Source organism: Arctopsyche grandis, chromosome 5, assembly GCF_051622035.1.
Source record: "Arctopsyche grandis isolate Sample6627 chromosome 5, ASM5162203v2, whole genome shotgun sequence".
NCBI lineage: Eukaryota > Metazoa > Arthropoda > Insecta > Trichoptera > Hydropsychidae > Arctopsyche > Arctopsyche grandis.
The window spans coordinates 29252084-29266970 of record NC_135359.1 but is presented as its reverse complement, the minus strand read 5'-3'; the positions used below and the strand labels follow the sequence as shown (position 1 = coordinate 29266970).

At 34.2% G+C, this 14887-nt stretch overlaps 1 protein-coding gene across 1 annotated transcript; it reads left to right on the top strand.

The window, feature by feature from the left end:
* The first annotated feature begins 11008 nt into the window (after positions 1 to 11008).
* Ktl (BTB/POZ domain-containing protein Ktl) lies at positions 11009 to 11770 on the top strand. Its single transcript, XM_077430997.1, has one exon. The coding sequence runs from the start codon at positions 11040 to 11042 to the stop codon at positions 11757 to 11759; it is 720 nt and encodes a 239-aa protein (XP_077287123.1). The 5' UTR covers positions 11009 to 11039; the 3' UTR covers positions 11760 to 11770.
* The last annotated feature ends 3117 nt before the right edge of the window (positions 11771 to 14887 follow it).

Genomic DNA, 14887 nt, shown 5'->3' with positions numbered 1-14887 from the left:
GAGGGGGTCTGATATAATGCGATGATTTGTGATGAAGGAAATAGTAGATGGGGGGTAGACTTCTTTAAGAAATTGGAAAACATATTACATATACATATTATGGTTTGAGTCCCAATCTAACGTTTTCTCTTTATTAAAAGAAAACGACAAATATTGAAGTATAGTTTATAGATCTATGTATATGTAGTTATAGTCATAGAGAATGGGGAGATCAAAGTTATGTTGACCACTTGGATTTTAAGTTCAAAGTGAAGTTACAAATGTATACATCTGTTAGTTATTGATACCGAATAAGAGTAATATTGTACATATACAAAGTCCTTTCGAATTCTATTAGATTTTAAAAATCCAAATGGTTAATGACTATTAGCCGGTGACTTGAAAAATTTTTGTTATGGTGAAGCAGAATAGTTCGAGATTTAAAAATCATGATAATTCGTATTTAATTTCAAGCTATTTGATTAAGAAAAACAAATATGTAAATTCCAACGAATTCTTTGTAATAACAAGCATAACTCAAGTAAGTAAATTGTAGGAATATTCTTCGTGAACGAAGGGACGATTTTATTTGCTTTACTAACAATCGAGTTGGGACCCTGTTAGTTGAAACAAAGTTACACTCATTAAGGCGACCAAGTTAAACTGAAGAAAGCGGTTGCCACACGTTATATGGAGACACTCGACGATACTTTAATTAGCAAATAATGACTTTAGAGCACGGGTTTTCAACCCTTTTCAGCAGAAACGGAATAATAAATTTAAATAAAAAACAATTCCAGTTGACGCGTTTGGGAATACAAATTAGGATGCCGGAAGTACGTATTATTACATTTGGAAAATTATATTCAACATAATGCTCAGTTGGAAGACTAAGAAGTATATGAATTTTATAATTAATAAAGATAAAAAAAAACAGTATCTGAAATAGTATTACAAATCCACATATTGCAATCTCGATTATTTAGGTAAAATACGACATAAAATGAATATAAAAATTAGGACTAGGCCATTGTAATAGTTCTAAATTTAGCCAAATTGTGTTTTTGGTCCAAACATAGGCGAAAAATCCACCATATTAACGTCAGGCACTAATTCGTGGGAGAATTTTCAAACGCGTCTAACACGATATTTTTGCACCATCGTAATGGCGGAGGATCCGTTTAATTATATTGATGACCAAAATGAGCAATATGGCAAAATATGAAAACGATCGGAGAAGAGGCAAATTTTTTCAGAATTGTAATCGTAAGTGAAACTAAAAAGAGGTTTATAAAAATGCTACAAAGGAGAAGATATTTGAGGATATTCTCGGGACAAAAACTATACACCAAAAATTAGATATTGTATAGGTATAATATAAGACAGACTGTAGGGGTCAATGGTGGTGAAATATATTGCCTCCACAGTCTCTTCCTCCTTTCAGATCTCCCAAATCTATAATGGAGTTGGGTATCGGCGAATTATTAATAAGGGGGGGACCCACGACCGTGACCCACATCGCCGGGAATTTAATAAATCGTCCCACCGATTGTCTGAGCGAAATTGTCCGAACATTGGAGCCGGCAGAGGTCCTGCTCCCTCCCCCCTTTCCACAACTTCCCTTGAGAGGGTGCGAGGAAAGTAAATCCCTAGATAAACGTTCAAAGGCAACTTCTGAACAATAGCCGTGTTGCTTCGAAAGTCATGGCTTACTACACGCGTACAGATTACCATAAATATCTCAAGAGTTGCCACTCGGTAAACACCGTTGAATCCGTGAGCAAGTGCTACAGATTGTGCGATGGGTCATTAAAGCCGGCGGTCTTTAGTGCCTGTTGATATTCCGAAAAGTTTACAGCCGTTCGGAGAACTCAAAACGGGGAATTTAATTTATTGGCAGAATGTTTACTCACATAAAATGTTATTATAAATAAACAAAAAAAAAGAAGCCAACACTCACATACGTAGAATCATGTTGTATCATCCGAATGATCAATTCATCCAAACGCACGAATGATTCACGAGTAGAAGAGAACAGATTGAACTAAATTAAATAATTGCAGTGTGGTGTTTTGGTTAATGCATACAAATTGTCACCATTGTTATATTTCAATGGAAGTAATATGTCATATTAAAAAAGTAAATGGGAATAAAATTGAGATTAATTTTGTACGTTAGTGCTTGAAAGATTCAAAACTAGTGTTCTTGGAACATTGTAAGGGGACAGATATTAAAATATTATTCATACATTATGATGTATGAATAAAGTAGTGGACCTAATGAAGCCGAAATGAAATTTGGAAAGAAGATGAATGAAAGATATTCTTGAATAGTACCCAAGAGAGTACGAGGAAGCAAAGTAGGCCATAGCAGTGGCGGCTCGTGGAAAAGTTTGTCTATATATAGTTTTTTTCATACAAAAAATGTTTTAGTCGGGGTACTGCAGTACTCGAGTTTCATAATAGTTGATAATTCTATACAGTGAAAGTATGAAGTTTAAAGATATTGATGATTTGTTAAAAAATAATTTTTTTTTTAGATTAATGTAGAAGGAAACGAGATTTAAAAGTTTATACAACGATGTATATTTTATGTATTTTGACACTACATAAAATATATGAAAACATTATGTAGATATATAATCTTTCCTGTAGTGATGGAATTTTACGATTACCTTGTAAAATAATGGTATTTTTGGTACCCTAAAAGGACTTATTTCATTTTAATAATAACCAGCACAATTATAAAGAAATTTGTAAAAAATTAACAGTTTTTGTTAGATGTTCTCTTTTTTTTTTTTACTAATTACTAACTTCTTCTTAGTTCAGAATCTATTTTGTCGGGTGACAAAGTTTGGGTTCTTATCCGATCGTTTTTAAACTTTGTCATTTTGCTCGGTTTGGTCATCAATATAAGTGGAAATGACGTCCGTCATTACAATGGTGTAAAAATAATCGTTATAGACACGTTTGAAAATACTGCATCTTCGTTCACGGTGACGTTTATCGTCCACACTGTTCTGATCGTTTTTTTCCCTTTTCGCCCCCCTCTCGCTATGGCAGATTGAGCACTTTGCAATAATCATGATCAAAGTTTACGGATAGAACAAAATAAATCCCTAAAAATAATTTATAATACACCCATATATACTAACTTGAAAAAACTGCATGCCATATATAATATTCCGTTTGTTACAGACATTACAAACTAACCAGTAGATTCTATGTCAGAATCACTAATAACCATACTAACACACTTATGAAGAGTCTCGGTGATTACAACAAAATGTCTATACCCTTCAAGTATAAACAAATATTACCTAAACACAATCTGCTTTAGATGGTCGACTTTAGATAGTCTGTAATTAATATGATGTATTAGATGTATTATAAGCATTTATAAGAATATTGTAAATAGGTTTTTGAGCTCTTTTTCCTATTACGCTGTACATATTAACATTATAATAATATAATACTATGATTAATAACAAAATTAAAATAAAATTGCAAAATAGAAAATGATCAGTAGATCAGTAGCTATTAAAATAGATATAAGATGTATCGTGAACATAATTAAGTAATAATAAAAGCATTTAAAAATCAAAAATCAATATATAGCCAAAATATATATCCAGCAGTATGGCTTAATGGTAGCGTGTATGTTTAGCACCAAGTGATCAGTGGGTTCAATCCGCCATACTGCTGGTTAGATTTGGGGGTATTTGTGACTCCAAATCGATCGTATCTTATCAGAGTTTGCCAATTTTATCTGATCATTGTTGAAACGGTTTCCTGTTATCACAAATCTTCTGTATTTATTGTGTGTATAATTTGTAAAAATTATGTACAAAATCTAAATCCATAGTTGTCTCAATGTATTAATTCTGTAATTAATTAATCAATTGATTGTTATCAGTATAAAATGATCAGAAGATCATTAGCTATTAAAATATATATAAGATGTATTGTGAACATAATTTAGTAATAATAAAAAGCATTTAAAAATCGAGAGAAAATTTGGTGATTTCTCAGTTAGGTTTTTTTATATACATTTATTTTTTTGTCCATGACACTTGGCAACCCTAGATTTGAACCAATTTGTTCAAAGCATTATATGCTAACCACTAATCTATTCTGCTGGTTACGATGATGTTAGTGGATTGAAGATAACAGGAAAATGTTTGAAATTACATATACTTCTCTTGACCACAGGAGGAGTGTTGCCCTCATCAAGTTTTTGTTTTCCATATTTAGAGGCTATATCTCCTGTCCGTCCATCCTGGCTGAGTTGGGCCTTCATGCTCCAGAGAGTGTGATATGGACCCGCCATCGTCCCCTTTTTCACACTCCTTCGGCTAGAACTGTGGCTTTCAGTTATTCTCCCATTCCTCGCGGCCTCCGTTTCTTAAATTCACTGGATGGTGCCATTGACATTTGTCACGTCTCTCTTCATTCTCTGCACCACTTCCTAAGTTATGGAGGGTGACACGACAACTCGTTCACAGATTTTCCGTAAACCGATGATGCGCTCCAGGCATTACGTATACGGCCATCTCTTTCTCACCCCGTCTGTTCACCATGATCTCGTTTACTCTGCCATTACGTATGCAGCCATCTCTTTCACAGACCATTTTTTCACCGATAACAGACGGTCTGTGAAATAGATGGCTGCATACGTAATGGCATAGTAAACAAGATCATGGTGAACAGACGGGGTGAGAAAGAGATGGCCGTATACGTAATGCCTGGAGCGCATCATCGGTTTACGGAAAATCTGTGAACGAGTTGTCAGCTAACCGTTATGGAGGTCGCGACCATATAGAAAGGTTGAGTTAGTGTTTTTAATTATGATTTCATGTTTTATTTAGTTATCTTTTCCTTATTTAATTTGTATATTTGTATATATAATTTGTTTATTTAAGAGGGCTGTACACCCGAAACCTTAATTTTGTTACCGTTCCTTTCTTCGATATATATATTGAGTGTATGTATATATTGAGTGAATGCGACAATATATATCAATATATATATTGAGTGAATGCGACAGTTGCGCTTCGACCAGATAAAACGTATTTTAAATTGACAAAATCGAGGTTTCGTATTCTACTATTTTCTCCTCCAAAACTAGACCAATTTTTAAAAAAATTTCATCATCGGTATGAGAAAGATACTTTCTGTGCATCTATTGGCGTATTTTTTTTAAATCGACCGTTAAATAAGCACGCTGGACTCGTTTCGTCGGTGTAAAAAAGAGGCGATTTTATAGATGTTTGGCGGCTCCTAGCTCCTATAAAAAATAATTAATCAAAAAAATAAAACGATAGATGCACCCCAATGGTGGATATCCATAGCATATTAAAAAATACTTTCTCTAGTGCCATAATTGAGGAAGGGAGAAGTATAGTACGTTTGTATGGACAAGACGCTGCTGTCCAGCCCTCTTAACTTGGATTTTTTCCTTTTGTACTTCTTAATCTTTTTAGCACACTCGTCGCTTTGGAGCAATCTGTTAGACGAGTGTGCTTGATTAATTGATTTTGTAAAATAAAATAAAAATAAAATATGTACATACATGTTTGAGAAGCAATGGACGTGTCCAGCAACGTACATATGTATGATAGGACGACAATGATGGTGATATAGATTACGGAATTGAGTTAGTTGAGAGTTTTGTTGGGTTTACTTTTATAACTGGATTGAATTCAATTTAGGAATACACACATTCGAGCATTTTAAACGAATTACAAACACACAAAGTTTTAACTGGCGGGCGTCTAGTGGGATATATAATAATATTGTATAATGTGATTGGCGAGCAACAGGGTTCGAGTGCACGCGACCAGATTATAGTCAGGGGTAGCCAACTCAGTAGCTATTGCCCTCTCGTTTACGCATTATGTTGAGCCTGTGCCTTAAAGCTTTTATTGGTCGGGCAATGAGAGGCCTTGCTTAGGTGTGTTCAGATGACACGGTTCATTCCCGCGGATGTTTCCCTACAGATGCCTACCGAAAATGTGGTGCTAACCCCCAAGCAACCACCCTGGGTCGGGAATATCGTTGGATTTTTATTTCAAAATATATTTATTTAGTGCCCGTTACAGACAGTTCCATCAGAATTGAATAATCTATACCATATTAACACGTTCAAGTCAGAGAAATGTTATAATAATAGAAGCGCCTTTACCAATAAATAAATTATTGGTAATATTACGCGGTACATTTCCATAAATACGCTAAAACGCATGGAATATAATCAGGGTCATCACATAATCACTACAGAAAATTATCCAGCAGCATATTCTAGCGGGAGATGGTCGATCTGTGTTTTAATAACCATCAAGATCTCGCTAACAGCGTATTTGGTCGGGACTTGAACCCACGACCTCTACTGGTGAACAATTGCTCTTCCAGTGAGATACGCTGTGACTTAATTAATCCCTTATTAGGCATATTATGTAGGTTTATACAAAGAAGATTATACTAGATTTGATAATAATGGCCAGAAATGAGGATGAAATTTATTTATTTTATTTTACATATATACCAGGAAGGCCTTACAGGTAAATCCCAATGCGCCTTCCTGGCCAATTACAAATACAAATACAGCATTTTTATTATAAGTCGTTGAATTGCGAAACACTGAAAAAACTCGCAAATTAACGAGACATCTATGAATTGTACATAAATTTTTATTGTACATCAATCAAATTTTTCAAATAGTGGTGACATAGTAGGTAGGAAGGATTTTTAGCCAATTTTTTTTCCGGGAACCGTTTCAACAATGAAATCAGAGAAAATTGGCAAACTCTGATAGGAAACGATCAACCTGGAGTCACAAATCCAGGTCTGACCAACAGCATACTCTGAAAAATTCATTTTCATTCAGGGATAGAACCCGGCACCTTCTTGACGGTAAGCAGAAGCTTAACGTCCGAGCTATGCTGCTGGCTGACTAAATGACTAAACTATGTATGTATGTACTTCATAGAATAGAAATAGAGAGCAAACATACCTTGGTATGTAAAAACAGAATGAAAATCCTCTTTTTTAACAGATCAAGCCTCTTTTAAAGTATAATGCTTTAAAATACTATGAAGAAGTCAACGAGGATGCTAATCAAAAATCTGTAGAATAGTAGGAATGGCGAAAGTGTCCAGTGAAAGTGGAAAGTCTGACCAGCAGCACAGCTCGGTCGTTGAGCTTCTGCTTAACACCGAGAGGCGCCGGGTTCGATTCCATGAGCTGACCTCGATTGAAAATAATTTTTCTGAGTATATCTGTAGTGCTGCTGGTCAGACTTGGATATTTGTGACTCCAGGTCGATCGTTTCCTATCAGAGTTTGCTAATTTTCTCTGATTTCATTGTTGAAACGGTTCCTGATTAAAAATTGGCTAAAATCTTTACTACCTACTATGTCACCACTATTTGAGTATGATTATGGTACAATAAAATTTATGTACAATTCATAGATGTCTCGTTAATTTGTGAGTTTTTCAGTGTCTCGCAATTCAACGACTTGTAATAAAAATGCTGCATTATAATTGTAATTTGAAATTGGCCAGGAATGCACATCGGGCTTTACTTGTAAGGCCTTCCTGGTATATATGTAAAATAAAATAAAACAATTTGAGTATATGGTGGTGTTGGGCGTTGGTGGCCAATGCGTTTCTTTTCTCAGTTGGCGGATCATTTTTATCCACTTTTTTGTATTTGTCTGTCCTTGGGAACTTTTAAATTAACGTGTAATGTATAGTTTCAACAAAAATATGTATAGCATTAAATGAACGATGTTTATATTAATTAATTAAACTTAAATAATTGGTTATTAATATAATTGAGTATTCGGTGCAATGAAGAGAAATGTTTTTACATTTATTTAAAAATAATTTTTACATTTCTCTGGTGCCACCCCTGAAATGTTATGTAGAATGCGGGCGATCGCCATGAAACCTTTAAACACTGTCAAACTGCGATTTTAATTGAATAATATGTTACTTAAATGATCAATTTACTTGTAAAAATGTATCCCATGTTGTTTATTATGTGTTTTTGAATGCCATTGTGCAATTTTTAACGATGCATTTGCCCATTGCCCTTGCCCAGATAAGTTTTTATCGGACTTACGTCGACCACAAGCATTAAATACGACTGATGCTAAAATTATTTAGGTATGTCTCTGGACAATCGTCGCTTGACAGCAATATAACGCCTAAAGCCACTTCTATTACTATAACAATTCTCTGGTTCAAGTGCATATTGGTTTGTTGTCATAGTTATAATAAACGGGAACTAATGGTCCGTCTTTATGTGTATGTATGCATGCACATAATTATGGTTAAATGGGTTTTAATCTACATACGTCTGTCTGCCTGTTTGTCAAATGTTGATTGGTTGAATTGCGTAAAATTTACTCAATATTTGTATGTTCATATGTGCTGGACAGGGAAAGTAGGAAAGTGGGATTAAAAATTAACGTAGATAAGTTCAAACTAATGTTCAATAGTTATTGCATGCCTGAAAGCATCTCATTGGATGACAAACCAGTAGAAGTAGTATATAATTACACTGAGCAACAAAAAAAAAAATACCAGAGCGGACATTAGCCAATCGTTACTAAGTTTGACCCACTGAATTCGAATATGATATTGATTTTTGTTGGTGGGCGATCGTTTACGAGATATGAGCGTTTAAAAAAATCCGCGATTTTTACAGTTTTTTGGCTTTTGCGGTCTTTAACTCAAAATTTAGGATTGTTACGCTCAAAGTGAGTATTGGAATCTATAGTCGGATATTTTTCCTATTATTTTTTTTATTTCATTGCTTTAAAATACTTCTAATTAATTGTCTAGCGAATTTTAAAAGTCAAAAATATATTTTTTATTACGGATTTTTTTTCCGTGCTATTTTTCATTTATTTGGAAAATTTTTTATTTCACCACGTTTATAAGGATTGGTTTTCTATCTCAATATATTTTTTTTATCTAAACGTACTAACTAAAGCGGTAATTGCAATTTAAATGCTCTCGTTGTATATATGGTTGTATCGCGTAATATGTTAGGTGCAAGCGAGATGGCATATAATCCACCTCACAGAGTACAGCGGTCGGACTACATGCCATCTCGCTTGCACCTAACATATACGCGATACAACCATATATACAACGAAAGAATTTAAATTGCAATTACCGCTTTAGTTAGTACGTTTAGATAAAAAAAATATTGAGATAGAAAACCATTAAAACCAATTTTGAACCTTTTATTTTCATATAAAACAATTAAATATATATTTTTAATTAAATTGAAATTGAAATTATTTATATTTTGACGATATTCGAAAAAAATTGATTTTATTTACGGGCGGGCGCCGGGAATCGAGCCTCGGACCTCTGATTCCAAACGCGATGTGCTCACGGGCCCGCACCACACGCCATATCCTCGCCCAGGAAATGTGTTGTAAATACACATCATATGAATTTGTACTTAATTTGTAATGTGTAATAATAATATTTAACGTTACGAGGTCAATGACCGTTTGTGTATAATCGGAAAATTTTAAATTTTGTTAACTTTAATTAACATTTTGTTAACGTTAACTTTAAGAATTGAAAATTATTACAAATAAAGAATTGAAAACTATCTATGAGAGTGTACGAAAATAACGGTTCCGGTTCCGGATTTTTTTTTAGTTTTATACGGGTATATAATAATTTTATACCGACATCTCTATAATTTCGTATTTATTGTATGTATAAAAATTGTATACAAAAAAAAAATCTAAAAATAATCCATAGATGTCACTATGATTATTATTTCTGATTAATTGTCATATTCTATATATTCTGATTGTATATTTTATTTTATTTTATTTTTATTTTACATATATACCAGGAAGGCCTTACAGGTAAATCCCAATGCGCCTTCCTGGCTAATTACAAATACAAATGCAGCATTTTTTTTGTTATAAGTCGTTGAATTGCGAGACACTGAAAAAACTCGCAAATTAACGAGACATCTATGAATTGTACATAAATTTTTATTGTACATCCATCAAATTTCAAATAGTGGTGACATAGTAGGTAGGAAGGATTTTTTAGCCAATTTTTTTTCCGGGAACCGTTTCAACAATGAAATCAGAGAAAATTGGCAAACTCTGATAGGAAACGATCAACCTGGAGTCACAAATCCAGGTCTGACCAACAGCATACTCTGAAAAATTCATTTTCATTCAGGGATAGAACCTGGCACCTTCTTGACGGTAAGCAGAAGCTTAACGTCCGAGCTATGCTGCTGGCTAATGTAATATGTATGTATTACTGTATTTCTGATTTCTGATTGTTTATGTATTTCATTAACGTACACCCGTCGCATTGGAGCAAATCTGTAATGGCGAGTGTGTATTGATTTGTGACAATAAAATAAATAAAAAAAATAAAAATTTGTGGCAAACTCTGATAGGAAACGATCAACCTGGAGTCACAAATCCAGGTCTGACCAACAGCATACTCTGAAAAATTCATTTTCATTCACGGATAGAACCCGGCACCTTCTTGACGGTAAGCAGAAGCTTAACGTCCGAGCTATGCTGCTGGCTAATGTAATATGTATGTATTACTGTATTTCTGATTTCTGATTGTTTATGTATTTCATTAACGTACACCCGTCGCATTGGAGCAAATCTGTAATGGCGAGTGTGTATTGATTTTTGACAATAAAATAAATAAAAAAAATAAAAATTTGTGATTGAATTGATATTTGGTAAAATAAAAATAAAAATGCCAAAGAGGAGATGAAACGCAGTCTCCGGCTCGCAGATGGTTAATGAGCGCGTAGGGGGGGAGCGCGCCTGCGCCCCCCCCGTATTGATCGTGGGCTCGAGAGGGACGGCTGCGAGCGGCGGCAGCGGGCAGGAGCGGGAGGGGCGCGAGGCGGGGCTCCGCCCCAGGCGGGGCGCTGTGGGAGGTGGGAGGGGTGGGTGGGTGGGTGGGTGGGCGGTCGGGTCGTGGGTCTTGGCTCTTGCCTCGGCTCAGTGCGGTCGCGGCTCGCGGCATGCGCCCCTGACCATGGCCGACTCCACCGCCTCCAAGACCATCGTCGAGCTCAACGTCGGCGGCGTCTTCTACACCACATCCTTGGCCACCCTCACCAAGGATGCCGACTCCGTGCTGGCGTCCATCTTCACCGGCAGGACGCCGGTAGCCCGCGACGCCAAAGGAAAACACTTCATCGACCGCGACGGCGTCCTCTTCCGCTACGTCCTCGACTATCTGAGGAACGACTCGCTCGTCCTGCCCGAAAGCTTCCGGGAAGCGGAAGGACTCCGGAACGAAGCCACCTACTTCAAGCTCAAAGGGATGCTGGAGGCGCTCGCCAACCAGTTCGGCGTCGAGCTAGCCTCCAAGTCCAAGGAGAAGGGCAGCATCACGGTCGGCTATCGAGGAAGTTTCGCCTTCGGAAGAGATGGCCTAGCAGACGTCAAGTTCCGGAAGCTGTCTCGGATTCTGGTATGCGGAAGGGTGACTCTGTGTAGGGACGTCTTCGGGGAGACCCTCAACGAGAGCAGGGATCCAGACCACGGTTTGACGGATCGGTACACGTCTCGTTTCTTCCTGAAGCATTCGTTCATCGAGCAGGCGTTCGACATGTTGCACGAGCAGGGCTTCAAACTGGTCGGAAGCTGTGGGTCCGGCACGGCCGGAAGTGCTGCCGAATTGAAACCGGGCGTCGATTCAGAAGAAAACCGCTGGAACCACTATAACGAATTCGTCTTCATCAGGGATTAAATTAAAACAAACCACAAAACAAAAACAAACAAACAAACAAAAAAAAAAAACGGTCGATCGTGTGCCTGTCGTTCGCTGAATTCATATCTAGGTAAGACAACGACCATAGCACTCTATTTTCAATGTATGTTAATTTTACCTCAAATCTGATAATCAGTTATACATATGTATATTATTAGTCTTGTCGTTCAGAGTTTGCTCGTTATCCGGTGTCGTAAAACGTGACACGTTTCGAGTTCGGGTATCGTATACTCGCCGTGTCTAGACTCGCGGTTTTAATATACATACAATATACTAATGTATATGTGTATATAGTATTCGCGTTAAATGTGAGGATAAATATATTAATTTTTGACACGTGTTTGTTGACAAACTTTGGCCGTTCCAACTGTTGCTTTCCGGTGGAAATCGATCGACAACGTCAGTGCTGTTCAACCTGTTCGATGAGTACTGGTTATCGTTTCGCTATTTTTGTCGACACAAATTGCCGTGTGCACAAAATAATTTGTACGCTTCCCTTCGGTATAAGGTTGGTTAAAAGAAGATTACATTATGTGTCAAAAAAATATTATAATATAATTTAATCATATCAATTCTATTATATTGTATTTTTAATTTATAAACGTAGATGTTAAACATTTAAATGAGAAACTTAAAAATGAATTGCCAATTTAGTATATTATTATTATTATATAAAATTTGCTGCAATGTGATTATATTTAGTTTTGTTTAATTTAAATTTAAATATATCAAAAACGTGCGTTGAGTTCGAATCGTTGTGAAGGCTTTGAATTATAATTAATAATTAATAATTAAAAAAAATGAGGAATGTTTGAAAATTTTGCTATGAAATAAATAAATGAAAGAGAATGTTTTTTAGTCGTAATGAAAAGAAAATTTTTTGAAAACGTGCGTCTGTTTTTAAGGAAAGTCAAATCGAGACCAAAAACATGATATTTTAGTTTTAAAATAATGTCTATTGAATAGTTGAGTTTATAAACATTTAATCGATCATGTAAAATGTTATTTAATTTTACGATTGATTTTTATTCAGTATTTTTTTTTAATGTACGTTCTATTTATTTGAATTATTAGACGATTTTTACTATGAATATAGTAAAAATAAAAGGAATATAATATAATTAATTAGTGATTTACTTCCAAAAAAAATGTAGTTGAACTATTTTCCTATTGATTGTGTTTATAAGTCATAAATTAATAATTTCAATGTATATCTAAAGTATATCTATATTTTGTCGAATTAAATAAATAAAAAGAAAACATTGTTAAGGTAGTTATTATCGCATTAGTTTTTAATTATTGGATGATGGTCCAATAGAGGTTAAAATTCTTATAGATTGTACACATGTATAGTTAAATTTCGTAAAACTTTCCCTATTTATATTATTTTCAATTCAACTATCCATTCTCACAGACTTGAGACTAAATTGTGTCTAAAATTAAAACATGGTATTCTGTATTTGGGAAATTGTGTATTCAAATGCAGTCTTTGTTGAATTTTTTTTTGAATATGTTGAAATGAATAGCGTGTTCTATGTGAAAGAATTTTAATAAAAAAGCAATGTTATTATACAAAAAAAGAAATCTTATGGTGATTATAAAATCTAAATGAATAAATATTGACTTAAAACTTGTTATAAGAATGATTTAAATTCATTCGTTTGTTGTGTTTTAAAGAGAAACGTTCATATATATCAAAGCTGCAATAATGATTTTAATTATAATTACTATCAGTAGTACAAAATTTTAGCAATTCTGTGCAAAAATATATACGTCGATGTTTCAAAAAACAAAAAAAAAAATACACATACAAAATTTAATATTATACAATTATATTATATATTTCAAAACAAAAGTGATCAAAGCAATGAAATGTTTCTATGATATTTTCACGTGTAATTACTCATTGAAAAATTGTGAGAAATACATAATAGTAAAACTATTAACAATATTATTATTGTGAAATATATCATATTTATCAATGAAGTATCAAATGAGAATTATAGTTCATACTTATATTATGTATATATTTGAAAAAAAAAATAATAGTGTACGAATATCAAAAATATGTCGTTAGTACTTTGTGAAATTAAACTGAAATCAAATCACATCAATACGTTTTATTTATCGTTTAATTCAACACAAACACACACACAGAAACGTCGAAAGTTCCGCTTTTGCCAAATATCAGTTCCAGTTTGATATCTTCGAAGGTTATATACAATATACATATTAAATTGGGTCGAATGAGAGTGTTCAGGGGAAGATTTCGATTTTTTCTTTTGTGCGACGAGAAATTGGATCATTGACAACGACAGCGTTTCTCAAATTTCTCATTCGGAGTCACCCTCGATTTGGCCGTATCTTTTCAGATGAATAGAAAACGAACGGAAGAAAAAATTGGAAAAGAAGCTGAAAACCTTCTGGAAACATTCGAGGATATCCCTTTGATGTCGAGGATAGAATGCGAATTAGGCCAAAGCCCACAATAAATAACGAATCCCCAGCCTTGAAAAATCTATCTTGCCAGCCATTAATATACTCATCATTCACTTATTGATATATAATATTACACTGTAGCTTTATAAACGCGTCTAAGAATTATAATTGTCTTCAAAAATACACGTTATATATCATTTAACCGCAAACCAATGCGATTAAGGTCAACTTCAAAACCACACGTAATATTTTTTCATTACTAAAACAATGTCATTTTATTACACACATATAGGATTTTGACATTTCTTTTTTTTATAATTGTATATTTCATTTGGAACAATAAATACTAACGGAAACGTATATAAATAGATTGACCAAATCGTCAATGCTTTTTTTAACAAATAAAAAACACACATGAATAGATGATTTGGAATCTCAATATGGATTATTAATACAATTTATATTCATATTTTCAAGCTATGAGATTAAATATCATACGCCAATGTCAGGCGATCCATTTTATAATATTAATTTTATCTCGATCCAGATGGGTCTCAAATTTGACACATATTGCTTTTTTTTTCGGAATTTAATACGTCAATTTATAATACATATTATGGTCCAATATAATCAAGAAAACATTTGCAAATATTATAAAAATATAAAAG

Excerpts from the sequence above, each read along its gene's own strand:
- Ktl (XM_077430997.1), top strand. The coding sequence starts at position 11,040 with ATGGCCGACTCCACCGCCTCCAAGACCATCGTCGAGCTCAACGTCGGC.